Source organism: Neodiprion virginianus, chromosome 1 (genome assembly GCF_021901495.1).
Source record: "Neodiprion virginianus isolate iyNeoVirg1 chromosome 1, iyNeoVirg1.1, whole genome shotgun sequence".
Lineage (NCBI taxonomy): Eukaryota > Metazoa > Arthropoda > Insecta > Hymenoptera > Diprionidae > Neodiprion > Neodiprion virginianus.
The window spans coordinates 18,605,790-18,623,570 of record NC_060877.1 but is presented as its reverse complement, the minus strand read 5'-3'; the positions used below and the strand labels follow the sequence as shown (position 1 = coordinate 18,623,570).

At 36.5% G+C, this 17,781-nt stretch overlaps 1 protein-coding gene across 1 annotated transcript; it reads right to left on the bottom strand.

Moving 5' to 3' along the window:
* Positions 1–4,281: 4,281 nt before the first annotated feature.
* LOC124310219 (chromatin modification-related protein EAF7-like) lies at positions 4,282–4,797 on the bottom strand. Its single transcript, XM_046774030.1, has one exon. It carries the CDS (start codon positions 4,795–4,797, stop codon positions 4,282–4,284), a length of 516 nt encoding a protein of 171 aa, XP_046629986.1.
* Positions 4,798–17,781: the final 12,984 nt, after the last annotated feature.

Genomic DNA, 17,781 nt, shown 5'->3' with positions numbered 1-17,781 from the left:
TTTTTGAAACCCTTTTCACTAGTAAAATAGCTTTGAACATAAAATTATTTCATTATTGTCAGTAGAGTTGTGTGTGGCAAGCGATGTACAATTTCAGAATGATTCCGATATGTCGAGGAATAGTCATGCAAGGTCGTAGCGATGCTTCAAAAAACAAGACCACAACGATTCGTACCCGTTTTGTTTCAATCACCTTTGTGACCGACACATTTTTGATTTAGCTGAAATTTCTTTTGACGGGTTCTATATCGAAAAAATAGGGATACGTATTCTAGAATTTTTTATTTCACATATTTCGTAAAATAGAGGGGATCGAAAATTTGATAATTTGGTGTCTTTTGGCTTGGAAGACTCACTTTCAAAAATTCATAACGCCGGTTCCATTTTAGCTGGAAAGTTCGTTTTTTCATCTCAAACCTAATAAAATGAATTTTATTACAACAATTCTTTCATCAACGATTTTTCGGATATTTATACTGTTATAAACAATTAATATGTTTCAATCGATTTTTAACAATAACCTTCACCTCGTAGCGAGTTCTCAGCACGACCATCGTATTCTACGTCAAATTATCTGTCAATAACGCATTTTTATTTGATGGAGAAATTATTATTTCTGTAGGAAAAAATTAATTTATCCAGCGCGGCACATCACATCGGCGCGGGGGTTCCATTGCACGCCTCATTATCTTGCCTCGTATCGTTTTCCTCTATAATATAAGTGATTACTCTATATTTTCAAGTGAATAATATTATTTATTAGCATATAAGACTTTATAAAAAATTTAACAAAAAAATAATAAAACAAAAAATATTACTGTGGCAAATGAAAAATTAATTTACCAAGATTTTAATACATTATTATTAGTTAATAAACAACTCGTTCTGCGTTACGTCCCACAATATTTACATTCACTTTTAATATGTATAGTATTTTTCGTTTAAAAATTTGTACAACCGTTTTTTTTGACACAATGAGAATTGCTTTGCTTCCAATTCTTCAGGAGAGGTTGGAATCATACAAATTTTCAAGAATAAATGTAAATATTCTACGACGTACTGCAGGACGAGGTACTTATTAACTAAAAATAATGTATTGAAATCTTAATAAATTGATTTTTTATTTGACACAATAATGTTTTGTATTTGATTATTTTTTTGTTACATTTTTTACAAAGTCTTATTTGCTATTAAATATTTTTATTCAATTGAGAATATACAGTAATCATCTATATCACAGAGGAAAACGATACGAGGCAAGATAATGAGGCGTGCAATGGAACCCGCACGCCGATGTGACGCGTCGCGCTGGATAAATTATTAATTTTTTCCTACAGTGATAATAATTTCTCCATCAAATAAAAATGTGTTGTTGATAGATAATTTGACGTAGAATACGATGTTTGTGCTGAGAACTCGCTACGAGGTGAAGGCAATTGTTAAAAATCGATTTAAACATATCAATTATTTATAACAACATAAATTTCGGAATAATCGTGAATGAAAGAATTGTTGTATCAAAATTCATTTCATTAGTTTCGGGTTGAAAAAACGAACTTTTCAGCTCAAATAGAACCGGCTTTATGAATTTTTGAAAATGAGTCTCCATGCCCAAAAACACCAAATTATCAAATTTTCGATCCCCTCTATGTTACGAAATATCTAAAATAAAAAAACCCTCGAATACGTATCCCTATTTTTTCGATATAGAACCCGTGATAAAGTTTTAAGCTGCATCAAAATATTGTCGGTCGATTTTTATCTAAATGTGTCCGATTCGTCAAAGAATGTCCCATATTCACGGGTCTTTCACGGAACACGAAATTGAATTTGCTATATTCACCGTAAAACTATCAAAATAATCAGTTCGGTCGTGATGCAGTTGCTACACGCATGACGTCATCATTTGCATGCAAAATTCGACTCGGTTCTGTTGGTATGTTTGGCGACTCAGATTCAGGTCTTTTACCGACCGCGTTTTGTCTAATATTGTGTTGCGCTACTCCCCGGTGGAGAGTACCACCTTCGAATGGTTTGGAACCGAAGAAAATTACGCAGACACTTCGATCGATTACACCTTTCAGATCCAGGTCAGCGGCACCTTAGGATGACAAAATTTTAGTCAATATAAAAAAAATATTCATTTGGATGTATTCAAATAAATATTAATCAATTCAACGAATTTTTTTTCTCAGTGTAGATGAATAAAATTAAAAAATTATAGATTAACATTCGAAAAATAGGGTACGATTCATCCACGCACTACTCTGAGCCTTGCATACCACCGGTAAAGATACGACGTTTTTAAAGTACCTGGGCTTTCGGTATTTACCGATTACTAGTGCACGGATTTTATGCGTCCCAATTGCGTTCGAGCAAAACATAACGGTTACTCGCTCTTTGTTAATTTTTCGCCCCGGAGCATCGTTTTGATTCCCTGCAGCGAAAGTTTTACGCGGTAAAGAACGCCAATTCCACCCAGTTTCATCTGCGTTGTAGACATTTTCAAGAGCATATCCATTTGTAGCTATGTATTCTCCAAATTTTCCCTTAAAATCATTTGCGGCTTCAGTATCGGCGGATAATTTCTCTCCTTTAATGCAAAGTTGCCGGATACCTTGCCGCTGTTCGAGTTTGGCCAACCATCCAAGGCTGGCCTTTACAAACAAAGAACCGTGAAAATATTTTACTAACTATTCGCAAAATTTATCCCAGAGTACTACACGGAGAAAAATAAACCGTAGAGGTTACTTCTGCGCAGTAATGGTTACTGCGTCACCGTAATGGTTACAGTGAACGCAAAAATCGTTCAGGCCCAAACAGTAACTATTACGGTGACGCAGTAACCATTACTGCGTAGAAGTAACCTCTACGGTTTATTTTTCTCCGTGTTATTATCAGAGTTCAAAATATTGCAAATATATATTACCCAAACTATTTTTTCCATTTTATGTATAAAGAAACCGTCAACTACTTAATATGTACATTACAATCATGCCAAATATATATAAACATTTTTTTAAATGCATTCGGTAATATGTAATTATACAATTGAAAACTTGCGAAATAAAAAAAAATCACCGTAACCGACTGTTAAAAAAAAAACATTTCATTCGCTTTCATTAAATACTTTAAAAAGACGAAATTAAAATCTGCCATGCAGTACATAAACTAAAAAAAAATAAACATTTTTAACAGCCGCAAGTTAAAAAAAAAACACCTCGAATGCTTAATAAGAATTTGTTTGTTTTGCATTACATACATTGTATTTGTATTATGACATACATACATTGACGGTCGTAATTATCCTTTTCGGCCCAAAGAACACATTGTTAAAAAACAAATTGTTTTATCAATATGGATGATACATCCTATGTTCCATTGTCGATAAACAATTGACATAGATAGAAAAAAATAAGATTAAATATACATACCTTGAATGTCTTCGGGCCACTCAACTTTTCATTGAATATTAAAACTTTTTCACGTAATATAGGACCACTTAGGTTCTCCAAGTTTACGTTTCTGTTGAAACCGTGAATAAAGAGCTTTTTCGAGATCAGGAAAACTTGTCGTTTTCAACGATTTTTCTTTCTTCATCACCTTCGAGATCTCGCTTAGAGTGAGAGCTCGTAAATCCGTTTTTTTTTTTTTTTTTTTTACGGGACACAGTTGAAGCGGATATTCCGTATTTTTTTGCTACAACTACACCAGAAATTCCTTGGTCCAATTTTTCAACTATTTTACTTCGGTCGAAATAGGTTATACTTTTCGTCGGTATCGCCAGTGTCTCGTATGTACGTACGTACACTACACATATAACCTCTGAGGAGCCCCGGAATGCGCCCTTATTTTAAAAATCGTGCTACGAGAATACCGGCTTGAGGCCGGCACTCTCCCACCACGCGCCACACCGACCAGATATGGGTCGCATAGTGGGGATTGTTGCAGTTATCGCAGTTGCAGTTATCGAGATCCTAGTGTATTCGAACCAAATATGTGAAATTACTTATATTTATTATAATTTGCGAGATCGTCGTCGTGGCCATATGAAATGCATGTCAATTTTGAATAACTCGTGAGAATAACGAAACGTAATTTGCACGCATAACCTAAAACTTATCATTGCTGTGGGGTCGGGTTCCGACGTTCCAGGCGATGGCCCTGGTGGGACGTTAGAACAAGAGAAGCGGGGAGAGAGAAACGAGGCAGTGGGCACTCAGACACGGTCGCGAGCGAAGCAGTTATAACCACGTGATCTTTGAATCATTTTTTGTTTGTTCAATTCAATAAAATCATTTGCTTATCTCGATTAATTTGATCTTCACGATCATTACTCCCTTCTCTCCCGGTCCCTACATATGGGGGCTCGTCTCGTCGTCGTCTTGTTCTCGCTTCAGCCCCACGATCGTTCCTGTCATCGTCATCGGTATCAGCTGTCTGCTCGCTGACCAATCCCGCCTCTGAACTTTCTGCGTCGTCATCGCCCGTGTTTTCGTCTTCGCTCGTGCTGCTGCCTTCGCTGTCGCCGTCGTCTTTGGCATTTTCTTCGTACCGCCTCAATCGAGATACCAGTTGCGCCTTTTTCCCTTCCGTCGGTAACTTTAACCGTTCTAATTTACTTGTGAGCTCTTTTACCGACATTTTCTCCACCGGCGTTGAACGCGGCATTCGTTCGTTTCCTTTGTTTTCTTTTTCTTTGTCGCCCGAGCCGCCGGGCTCCCCTGGGATCGTGGCGACCTTCCTCGTGCCCTCTAGGGCGTCATCTATGTCTTCGAGCGATCTTTCGACAACCATTGTTGACGCTACGTTTCGGTTTTTACTATACTTTGTCGTGACTTCAACTTTATTTTCAGCTTAACGGCCGCTGTTTCCGTCTTCTCGTTTTTCGACTTCTTCGTCTTTCGTCTTTCCCTGTTCGTCTTCTTGTTTTTCGACTTTTCGTCGTTCGCCTTTCAACTTTTCGTCTTTCGTCTTTTGCGTCTCACTTCGTTTTTCAAAATCTCGACACTCACGCTTGTTCTCACGATCCCGGACGAGCCCCCATATGTAGGGACCGGGAGAGAAGGGAGTAATGATCGTGAAGATCAAATTAATCGAGATAAGCAAATGATTTTATTGAATTGAACAAACAAAAAATGATTCAAAGATCACGTGGTTATAACTGCTTCGCTCGCGACCGTGTCAGAGTGCCCACTGCCTCGTTTCTCTCTCCCCCCTTCTGTTGTTCTAACGTCCCACCAGGGCCGTCGCCTCGAACGTCGGAACCCGACCCCACATTGCTTACCTCTGACGAAAATGTCTACCGACGTATAATTGAAAAGCGATAATGAGATCCGTTCACAAATTCTTTGAAGAACATTATTCATTATTCTGCTTTCGATTTTCGATGGAATGTTTTTGTCAGACTTGCCGTCAAATGTCGGGGATAAATATTTTAGCTCCAATATTACGAAAAGAAAGTTTGAATCATGAAATATGTCACCTAGTGGAAGAAGAACTGGTAAAAGGTACTGCAGTTACAGTTTATAATTCTGGTCAGAAGTTTGAATTTTATTAACATAAATAATCGATTTAACATTTGTGAAGTAGTAATCCAAAGAAGGCAAAGAAAAAATTGTGCCAACTTTGACTGAGCTAGAATTGTATGACAGGATCTTTGAAGCGATTACACAACTTGGTTGACATGCCGAGAGTTTGCTGTACAATGTCACCAGTAACACTGTCGAAAGCTACAATCCTATCGTCAGCAAGTTCGTCGGAGGCAAGCGTATTCATTGCCGAAAAGGAAATTCTTACAGTGCTCGATGCGCTGGGGCTGTTGTGCAATTCAACACCCCAGAGTCGTACTCAAAGTTGAGTGCTGCGATGGAAAAGAATCCGAATACCAAATTTCAACTATTAACAATTTTTTTAATTATTCCAGTTATGATATAAATTGAAGTAACGTAATAAATCTAAAAAACCTTAGATTATAGTTTATTTGCATACATTATATGTTACGACTACAAAATGTTATACGCTACGTAATTTTACACTATAGCGCATAACAGCCGTGCTTCCTCGAAAGCGTTATGAAGATTTGTTTTAAATTTCTAGACAAAGTACCTTCAACTTCAGAAGACTCTGCTGTACCAGGTATAGACTAAACATGATTGAGATCTGCAGCTTTTTTGCTTGATGGCTTGAACACAGCCTAGAAGTTCAAAAGGCACAAAATGAATTCAGCAAGGGCTCCATGAAAGCACTGAGTTGAAAATGTACAAAATTGTACGAAGCGAATACAGCAAGACAACCTTGAGGGAATCAGAATGTGTATGGTAACAGCTCAAAAATGGTGTGATGTGTGTGGTGTGGTGTGATGCGGGAAGACTACAACCCTAAAGGTGATACTCTGCAGATGTGGAAATGCGATGCAGATGATATGGAGTGAGTGTACAGATCTTCGTGATCATGTTGGTTGATGAGTAGACATGGCTGAACATACCACATAACTTGCACATGGTTTTCTGAATTTCATTGATCAGCATTGTTCAGTATGATTATTAGAGTGATCCTGAAAAAGGTTATTTTTGTATTTGAACCGGTGCAGCACCTTCTAGATCTAGAACTAGAAAGGGTGCCTGTGAGCATAAATTCATTTTAAGTTTCGAATTTGTGTAGGAACCGCTAATAATCACTAACGATGAAAAATCTATGTGAAAAATAACCTATTACACCAGTTACTTGAACAGTATTTCTATTCGAACGGGGAAATGAGGAAAAAGCATAGCTTTGTACATTGACACTCCTGAAACAATTCAAACCTTGACAGAAAAATTCTTTACATATTGAAGATAAAAAAAAAGACGAATCATTTATAATATAATCACAGATCAATCAGCCATTATTCCCAATTCGCACTCATTATTCATTCATTGAAGTTGGCGATCGATCATTGTCGTCGAGCGTTTTTTTTTTATCTCCAATATTCAAAGAATTTTTCTAATTTTTTTTTTCGAGCCGATCTGGAGATCTTTTCCACATAATCTTTCTGAGGACCATTCTCATGATGCATAATATTTTTGTTGAACTATTTTTGAAAACATTTGTTGCAAATTTTTGTAACTAATGTAAGTAGAATAAAAAAACTGACAAGTAATTATCCTGCATACTAACATAAATGCGTACTTCTATTCTATTCAACAATATTGATGGATCTATTTGGTAATCCTATTCTTTTCAAAGACCATTATAAGGCTACTTTATTATAATAACGACATATCTCTGTGTAAGCAAATATTACTATGAATGCATGGTCAACAAGTTTGTTATTGACTTATTCTTTTAAATTAATCATGCTGTTACATGCGTTGATTAGATGTGAAGTAGTTTTCTGTTCCGGAATACAACATAGATATAAAAGGAAAAGACTGCATATCGTTACAAGTGAATCAGTCTTTGATACCAAAGAATTAATGTTATGCACATGTTGTCCTCAAAAAAAGTTTTAGAAATTTGGGACCCCGAAGATACCATAAATGTTTTTGTATATATGTACGCTCCTGACCGAGGAAGTTCCTACGTTGACCATCAGTCAACTCTGCCGTCGATTACAAAGATAGCGGCCTCGGTGGTTCACTCTTAAGTCAAGAGTTATTTAATTTAACAGCCATGTTTAACAGCAGATGTACATTTCGGGACAATAGATCTGAGATGGCTAAGTTTTTACACTAGGCAGTTATGTTGGTAACACAAAGAAACCTACAGTGCCATAGTGGGCTGAGCGCGAAACAAACTCAATCTCAATGAACATAATATAACCCATGACCGTGTCAATCCAACAAGCACGGTCGTATACACAGGTCTGGGCACTCCGGCTGTGAAACCGTGCTCGAAAATGAAGCCGATGTTGTGAATTTACGCCGCTAGCGCTCGTGAGGGTGAGGCCTACTTAGTACGCATGCGCGGCAACTGTTTCTTTATTTACAATCCGTTAACCTCTTTCCTCTAATATTCCTCTCTTTGTCGCACATCGGCCTCGGAGATTGCAGCGCTCCGGTCTTTGGTGTACAAATTGAGAAATACAGGCTTCCAGATGGACACGCTGCGTTATATAGGAAGTCTATAAGATCGTGCCAACAAGTCATTATCCCCGCGGTATTCTAATTTTATGTTTATTGAGATTGAGTTTGTTTCGCGCTCGACCCACTATGGGGCTGTAGGTTTTTCTGTGTTGCCAACAAAACTGTCTACTGTAAAAAATGAGCCGTGTCAGATTCATTGTTCCCAAGTGTACAGTTGCTCAAGTGAGTGGGGGAAGAAATGTGTCCGCCAAGCATCTACTACTATCTGAAATAACTGTGACGATGTCGAGTAATTTTTATTCACTCAATGTTAAAATACAGACGGTGATTTCATAGCATTATTTAATTAATTTTCCAATTACACATGAGTATTCTTTCTTGTCTTATGTTGTAGATAAACGTTGAGATCTTATTTTTGTGTACTTATTGTTAGTGGTGTACTTTTCAACAGCAACGATGTTTTTACCGCTTATACAGAATTATTACTACAAGCAAGCTGTGATTTTTTACAATGATTCGGTTTTTCTTGAAGGCTCTTCGTGCAGTTGTCATCTTTTACTATATAGCAGATCTTCTGTAGAATTTCATTTTTGCTGAACGGCCTGCATAAAAAAAGTAGGTGAGGTTTTTACGTCAATTTGGGAAATGTTCGAGGGTGATAAATTTCATTATTGCTATCCATTTTTCAGTAGAAAAATACAACCTTGAAAACCTTAAAAAAATCGATGAATTTATAATCACTGGTTTCTAGCTTACAAAAATTGAAAACTACTTATTAGATATTAGAATTCATTTTTAAAAATTACACATGAAAATGTTCAGATTTCGACAAAATTCTGATGGAAAGGATTCCGCAAAATCCTTATGGAAACGGCTAGAGTTTTAGTATGTTATAGTACACATCCTCCCGAACAAAAGTTTTCGTGGACACAAGTCTCAAAAATCAGTAGATTATGAGATATAGGCTCCAGAAAGGGGGTGTATGGATTTCTTGATATCTATAGATTGCGTGCTTTATATGAATTACCAAGCTTCAAGGGGGACTTGACATCAAATATATCACTCAAAAACTGCACAACCGATTCGTAGCGACTCTGCTCATGCGTGAAAAAGAGAACAAGTCGATTATTGCAAGAGTCGGAGGGTCTCGTTCTTTACGCGAAATCTGACGTTGCACCTCCTTCCAGTAAACCAGCGAGTTCATGGATGAAACCAATGCATTGATGGAATCAATGACAGCTTCCTGCTTATGTTAGAGCATCAACCGTGCAGTTCTTTGAATGAATTGATACCTTCTCTGTATCGTAACCTACCGACGTGCAATTACCACGAGAGAGCACACATGCTTATACCATAGCCTTTAAGATCCATATCGATCTAGATTCAGTTAACATTTTGTTGTGCAATGATCTCGCATCGACAATCTGCATACAACATACCATTCGTTATTTCGCAAACGATCTTACATTCATGTAATGCCACGCAGTATATATATTATCTTAATTTCTTGACTTTATATCTTCAATTCCAACTCCCACATAGATCATGTGGGTGTACAACCGAAATTCACGGAACTCAGGCTCATAAGCCTTCACTGACCAAACGCAAAGAACGTGAGAAAAGGAAAGATGAGTTATTCACGAAGTATCATTTTCAGAATTCAAATATGTACTCTTGCAACTATCTTGTCAGCACTGCACCAATTGGCCTTTTCAAGATCAATCGTCTTGCATTGACGTAGGTAAAGACCAATCAGGAGTCTCTTCCAGACCTTCCACTATTGAAGACCCTTTTCGAACAAGACGGAGGCAACAGAGATTCACTTTAGACATCAGAAGAGAATAGAACTAAATTAATTGCAGAACCAATTTAGACCTCAAACCATTCAGAATACTTCGGAATTTAGAATTTTATAGATCATTCTGAATCATAGAACACTCATATTCAGAACATTCGAACTTCAGTATAACTAAATAAGTGAATAACAACATTGTAAAACCAAATCTCGGGAAATCTATTTGAAGAACATCTTATTGTTAATAAATGTGTATTTTAAATTGAAGTGTTGTCTAAAACGAATTATTTCAATCACGCATAGCGATAGTTGGCACGACCCGCAACATAGTTCCAGATCGAGAGAAGCTGCACGGGAAATCATAACGAGACCTAAACACCACAAGGTTTGTAAATCGAACTCAAGTCGAAAATCCCGCAGTAAAGAAAAGATTTCTCGCGACGTTCTTCCCTAAACGTAATAGCGGTGACAAATGCTATTTATATTCGCGATAATGGCGGTGCCGAATGCGACTTGTATTGAAGATGGCGGTGTTAACATATATGAATTGCATTCAAGATGGAGGTGGTAACGCATGCAATTCGTATGTATCAATTTATTAGTAAAAACTTTCATTTGAATAAACAACAAGTTGCCAAAAACAGGGAAATTCCATTTCCAATGGTCCTCCATGATGCAAATCCTGCAAATCATACCTACAAGTTTTTCTAGCTGCAATTGCTATTGTGATTTTTTTCAGTTTTTTAGGGACTTACAGTCTTCGGAGTCTTCTTTTATAGAGTGCAAAAAGACCTTAGATGTGAGAGAGTTCATTTTTTAGGGTGGTTATTCAGATCGAGTTTAGCATTGAGTTTTCATATAGTTCCAAGATTAGGTATGCACTTCAATAACAGATTCCGCGTCTTGACCCGTATAGCATCAGTATGAACATGAAAGAAATAGCTTGCACTGTGATGTTTGTGAGAAATTTCAAAATCGAGAAATGTACATTTTTATTTTTGGTTTTCGAGAACTGATCGTGACATTTTCGTGATAGAAAATAAGTTCTTCTGCAGGGTTATGCGATTACTGAAAAAATGCTTGGTGAAAATAAGAAATGTGTTATCAATTATATCCTGTGTGGCACAAAATACATAATACCCCATACCTTATGTGGCACCCGGATCGGCAGTACCGACTGTCACCGCAAGGGAGCACGCCAGTGCTCAAAGCGGTGGCGACAACCAGCAGCAGCGGAGTCGGCGGAAACAGACGTTGACCGCAAAAACGGATCCCATCGACGCCATTATATATACACAGGCTACAGCTGTAGCATGCCGTTAAAGTTTATATTAAAAGAGATCATTGGGTTGTAATAGTTTTAGGACATTGAATAAATATATAATATTTATACGTAACTAGGTATTAGTCGTTTGTGTGTGAGAAACCCCGCCAAACATCGATCCCTACACTTATATATACCACTACTATCATATCGTTACTATATCGTTTGATCCTATTTAGTAATTAGTTATACTGTAGGATTAATTTCGGCAACGATTAGATTTCAAAATCGTATGAAAACTAATGTTTTTGTTATGGTCTATTGAAAAGATCTTATTTTTCGGTTTTGATAATTTTATTTTTTTTATATCGATCTACTCTTTACCAGATATGGAAAAATAATAAGAGTTCATTGTAATTTTGATAATTTAACGTTTTTTTTGCAATTGTTCATTAGCTTATCTGCTAAAGGCTTTCCGTACAATAGTACTGATGGTTTTTCAGTGTTCCAATTCACGTTTCGATTCGTGTGCAGGATCGGCCGCTCGTAAAACGGAGAGATACGTTGCGGATGTCTTCAAGATCTATACAAAAGGAAACGACCGTAAATTAATACGTTCAAAAGTTATTGTTTATTGCGTGTCTGCAAGTGAATTTTATATCGCTGCTTACGTGTGTTCGGCATTAATTAGTGAACCTGTGAGTCTTAAAATACCTTAATATTTCATTCGATTAAGTACTTAAATAATTATAATCAGAAGTATTTTCCAGGCACGTCATTTATATTTCACAATTATTTCGACAAAATTCAAACGAAATTATGCCGTTCATGATGTACAGGAAGATAGAATTATAAGCTATAGAACAAAAATGGGTGCGTGTACTTATGTACGCGCGTGAGAAGTTATACTTCTTTGGCATCATTAAAAAACAATAAAACAAATAACGGATGTCTTACATTATATTTAAATAATCTATTCAATTTTTGTCACGAACTTTTTATTAAATGTTCTATTAAATTTATTTCTTTATTTTGTGAATATTAAAAAACCAATAATAAATATTCAACATTGATAATTTAATAATATTTAGTATTAATTATATTAAATAATGATATTTTAATTTATATCAATAAATAATACATACGGATAACTAACCTCAATTATATTGGAGCACTTGAAAAAGTATTTTAGCACAATTTTTTCACTAATATTCACAAATTTTTCGAGACTTAATGAATTCGGTTGAGTGGGCAACTTCATCCTGTTAATTTTGTGTTACAGTGATGCGCGCGCATCTTGAAATTTCACTCTCATCAGTTTTTCATGACGCGCCTAAAGAAGTATAACTTCAAAAAAGGAAAACAGTTCCTACCTCGCTCCGCTTTTTGGTTCAGTCTAACAGTATGGGAGCCCACCATCGGAAAGTCCACATCATCAAACATCCGGTTAATTCATGCTGTATTTAAAAGGATAGATACTAAACAATATTGACCCGTCGGTCTACCTAAGCATATCCCGGCGGGACACCTTTAATGAAGGTAATTTACTTGCATAAACAGGTATCTTACATACGTTACGAAACATTCAGCTAAAATTTGTACAGAAATATCAGTTATTTGAAACTATCTTGGTCTGTCTTGCTTCGCCTTGGCGGAAGTGCTCGACTGACCACGCTAAAGGGGTGGATTTTCAGTATCTCACCTACATTATCGAACATCCGATTTTTTAATTTTATTTTCAAGTCCTAACCGTTTTGTATACACATATCTTGGTCTGCTCAAATAAAACTTGGCACAAATGCGTGGCAGACCAGATTTATAGAATTTACTGCCTTATGAAGAATTTCCATTAAAATATTGTTCAACGTGCAAAATTAATATGTAATATAAGTGCAATATGATTATGGAATTTGAGTAATGACAGAATACCATGTTTTGTGTGAAATTTACTACACACAATACTAACAGATTAGCGTAAAATAATAATAGATAATAATATCAGAAAATATACAATAATTTATACAATATTAAAATTAAAATTACAGTATTATAAAATATGCAATGTGTACAAAACAACGGAAGATGTAAAAATATAGTATTATGCAATTATAATTTGAAACTAATTTTTCGCACTTGTTCGTTAGTATCGGAATCGTAAATGTCTACCGTAGATTGTGAATCTTCATCTTCGGCTAATTTACCTTCACTGCATTCTTTATCATCTATAATTACATCATCAACACGTGATGGCCCTGTTTTATAACACAATGGTGTAAGCTTATTATTTGTTAAACATCAAACATGATCTTCTGGCGAAAGAAAAAAATTCGAATGTTCGATGACGTCGGTGAGATACTGAAAATGCACCCTTTTAGGGTGGCCAGCCAAGCACTTCCGCCAGGGTAAAGCAAGGCAGACCAAGATAGTTTCAAATAACTGATATTTCTGTATATTCTGTATGAATTTCAGCCGAAATTTCGTAAAGTATGTGACATACCTGTTTATGCCAAGTAAATTACCTCCATTAAGGATATCCCGCTAGGATATGCTTAGGCAGACCGATGATTTAATATTCTTTAGTCTGTATCCTTTCAAATAAAGTATGCATTAACCGGATCTTTGATGACGTAACTTTCCGAAGATGGACTCCCGTGGAGACACGCCAAAGTTGTCAGTCGCTAATCGACACATCAATATAGAGCGAACCTGATGTTCTCTTGTACCTTACGGTATATATGTATGTACCTACTCACGGTCCGTTATACTAAAGGACAGTTATTCCCGTAAAACGGTAATCTGCATAAAATAAACAATTAGTTGTATTACAGTAAAGTGGAACGTGCTTACTACTATATCCTCGCCTTATCCTGAAAACCATCCAAAATACTGGTAATTAGCCGAGAAAATAATCTGAAAATTATTTTTCTATACGCAAACATATACGAAAAAAACCGATATTTCCACGAGAACCTGGGATCTTTCTATTATTATACGGATGCTATATGTAGCCGATATGCCGGGAGTTTGGTGAAAGTGCTGATTTCGAATCAGGCGGTCACCACCGGTGCCACATACGCATAACTTTTACGTAAGCCGAGCGTATCGAACACGGTCTTACATACAGGTCTTGCAACGAACTGAAATTTGAGTGGTGGGGGTAACCGCGTTATTGTCCAAATTTTTTTTGCCACTACTGGCCACTACGCGGCGCTGTCAGTTATTCATAGACATATAAGTGACATTACAACGTAAGGTTACTGTGTATGAGTATCAAAAAGATTGGTTAGGGCTCCGCCAAATAATAATAATAAGCTTATGAATAACTCGTAGCGTCGCTCTTGTGGCTATAAGTTGTACTTTTGTTTCGGACGTGAACTGACCACCTCCCACTACGTTCGTTGCAAGACCTGTATGTAAGACCATAGTAGCGGACAAGTGCTGCGAATGAAAACTTGTGCATATGTGGCGCTGGCGGCTGCGAGCTGCGCGCATTCTTTCCTACGACTGAGGAAGCTTCGACGGCATCTATCCCATTAAATTTGTACTGATGAAAGCAGCAGATTGAATCAATACCTGCTGCGATTCATCACCCGGGATGTAACCATCATATTCTCGCCAATTTTGTGTAACGTGCAGAACAATACATTCCCTTATCTGCGCATATTTCTCTTGCATATTAAACAATCAATACAATACTATCCTAAATAGACAGTTCCCAATAAACACACGATATTTTATGATACGTCAAATATACGTAAGGGTGGTTTAATTCGAGTATAGGTAGAAATTATAAACGTTCAGAAATCTACGTTGTATGACTGGTAAGTATTATACGACAGCGATAAACGTTTAGACCACGTTTTGAGAACTTCATCTGTTCATTATACGTTTACAAATTAACAACTTGATGACGTATAAAAATAAATTCCAACATCCGTATATCTCACTGACGAAAAATCGTTGAATAATCGTATATGTAGCAGTTGTATCGACTTGCAGCCTCCTACCGTTAACTTTCGACCACGATCATCATTTTATTAACCCTAATGATCAACGTTTAGAGTAGTGGTTACAACCACGTATATCAGTAGTCGATAATACGTATTTTGTATACCTGATATCTACGACTATTAAACAACAGTGTTGAAACGTTCACCAATCTACGTCTTATAAATTAGTGTATAATCAGGGCAGCAAAGAACGTTGTTAAAACGGTTAACGGTACCACCGTTTCATCAAATGTTTAAAAATTAGCAACCTCATTTGATATAAATGAAAGTTTTAACATCCGTATATCTCACTGACGAAAAAGCGTTGAATAACCAGATATGTAGAAGTTGTATCGACCTACAGCCTCCAACCTTTAATTTCGATCATGATTATTGTCTTATCAACTCTAATGATCAAAGTTCAGAGTGGTGGTTCCAAAAAAGTATAATACTAGTTGATAATACGTACTTTGTATACCTGAAACATATATGACTTTCAAACGTTAATTCACATCCTACCATCACATAAGTAGGTATGTCCGTTTCTATGAGGTATACGATCATAACATACAGTTGCTCTGAAAATGATGTATTAACTTCTACTTTAACGATTTAGTGAATCGTACGCTACTTTATCTTACAATAGACAATGTGGACTTTACTCCATGCCTTAAGGGGGGGGGGGGGGGGGGGGGGTCAGGTTTTGCACTTTCGAAAAATCGAATTTTTTTTGTCTTATCTTATTGTTAAATATTTCAAAAATATATTCCCAAAATTTTAAGTCGATCTGAACAAAACTCTTGAAGTTATTGTCTAGTTAGTCTTCTGCCCTTTAACACTATAGCTCTGACAGCTGGTATACAGCTTATTCACTTCTATCGTTCTGGTCCATTATCCTGTTTCGAGAATATTTTATTTAGTAAAGACAGGTAAGTAAAGCCATAAAGACATATTTTATATTTGTATGAATATAATACTATACACTCTACAATATTTTAAAACGAGAAACGAGCGTCAGTTTGACGTTGTACGTTCGATCGTGCGTTTGTGATTTTTTCTCAAAACTACTTTTTCAAAGTCCGTGTTCACTGCCATTTAAAAACTACTTGACCGATTCATTTCAAACTTGATACACATTTTCTACATACAAAATACCTCCCCGCAACGTTTAGTTGAAATTTTTTTTAACATCAAGGGGTTTTCCCACCCACAAAATGGCGGGATTTTTCGTGGAAAATAGCAGATTATACTTTAGATGGCCACCAAAAATTTTGAAATGAAAAAAAAAAAATAATCAAAGAACGTTGAGGGGAGGATTTGATGATACTTTGACTAAATTCTAGTGGTTTTTGATATCAGATAATTTCAGACCGAGATATAGTGAACACCGCAAATTCTTTTTTTCTGAGACGTTCTGGGGCAAGCTCTGTCACTGGCTTGTCTTTCAATATTTACGCATGAAAAAATTACAGAATATTGTTAAAAGTATACTTAATAATGTACAAATTGTTTGACTAAATTTGCTCGATCCATACTTCTAAAAAAAATTCACAAAAAAAGTGTTTTTTTTTTACGCTGAAACCCTTACCCCCCCTTAAGTTAACTTATAATCTGCTCAAATTGTGTGTGTCTAAACTTTATACAAAATACTTAATAGTATCAGATTTCAGCAATGCCCAGAGAATTACCATGTTAAGTCTCAAATAAGTAATCAAATTTTCAATTTCAGACAATTACACTGTAAATTTACTGAAGATTCAACAATTTACTAAATTTGGAAAGTAAATAATGCTCTTGCAAATTTATTTAAAATTGTATTGTAAGTGCGAATTAGGGAATTATAATCTTATTGATGAGTTTTTAACGACTGTGTTATTTGCCATGCCTGTGTGGCGTATAGTACATTGTATTGCGAATCAAATAAAGTCATGGTTTCCCACAAAGTAGTTTGGCGCAGTAGGTAGGGTGTCCGACCGGTAACCCGAACATTGCGAGCGAACGGGGTTCGAGCCCAGGCTAGGACAAAATGATGCGTTAGGTTTTCTAATCTATCTAAAATGCATTTTGATCGACTGTAAGTACCATTAAGTTGTCAAAGTAGTGTTCGCGCTCACGAAAAATCATTGACATCAATTCTCCACGGATTTCTGATCTATTTTTTTTCATGTCACAGTTTTAACATACATTTGCTATGAAAAACCTTGCTGTAATACGTATTAAAATAGGTTGACAAAGGTAAAAAATAATTTTCAATTACCATCATCCAGTGATAGTCTTGACCAGCCCCCTGACACTCACCACTGCTCGTATACTAAAAAGTTGTACGCGTCTTGTCCCCGTTTTTTAGTTCCTCTACGTGGCGCTAGTAGACTTCTGACACGCTCGCTGCCCTCGCTGACCGTGCGCAAGCTCGTCAGGTAACTACTAGCGCCACTAGTGGTGGAAATTGGCAGCAGAATCGAGAGACATTTTGCGAACCACTTTTAGCAGCATGTGTCAGGGGGCTGGTCTTGACGTTCATGTGATGCGTATGAGACACGTATTCCATATACATTAACAACCGAGTTTCTATTATACGTGAATCGGAGTGACATACTTAAAACGTATAAATATGACTGATATTATACTCATACAAATATCCGTCTCAAAAGCCTTCCGACAATACCT

Excerpts from the sequence above, each read along its gene's own strand:
- LOC124310219 (XM_046774030.1), bottom strand. The coding sequence starts at position 4,797 with ATGGTTGTCGAAAGATCGCTCGAAGACATAGATGACGCCCTAGAGGGC.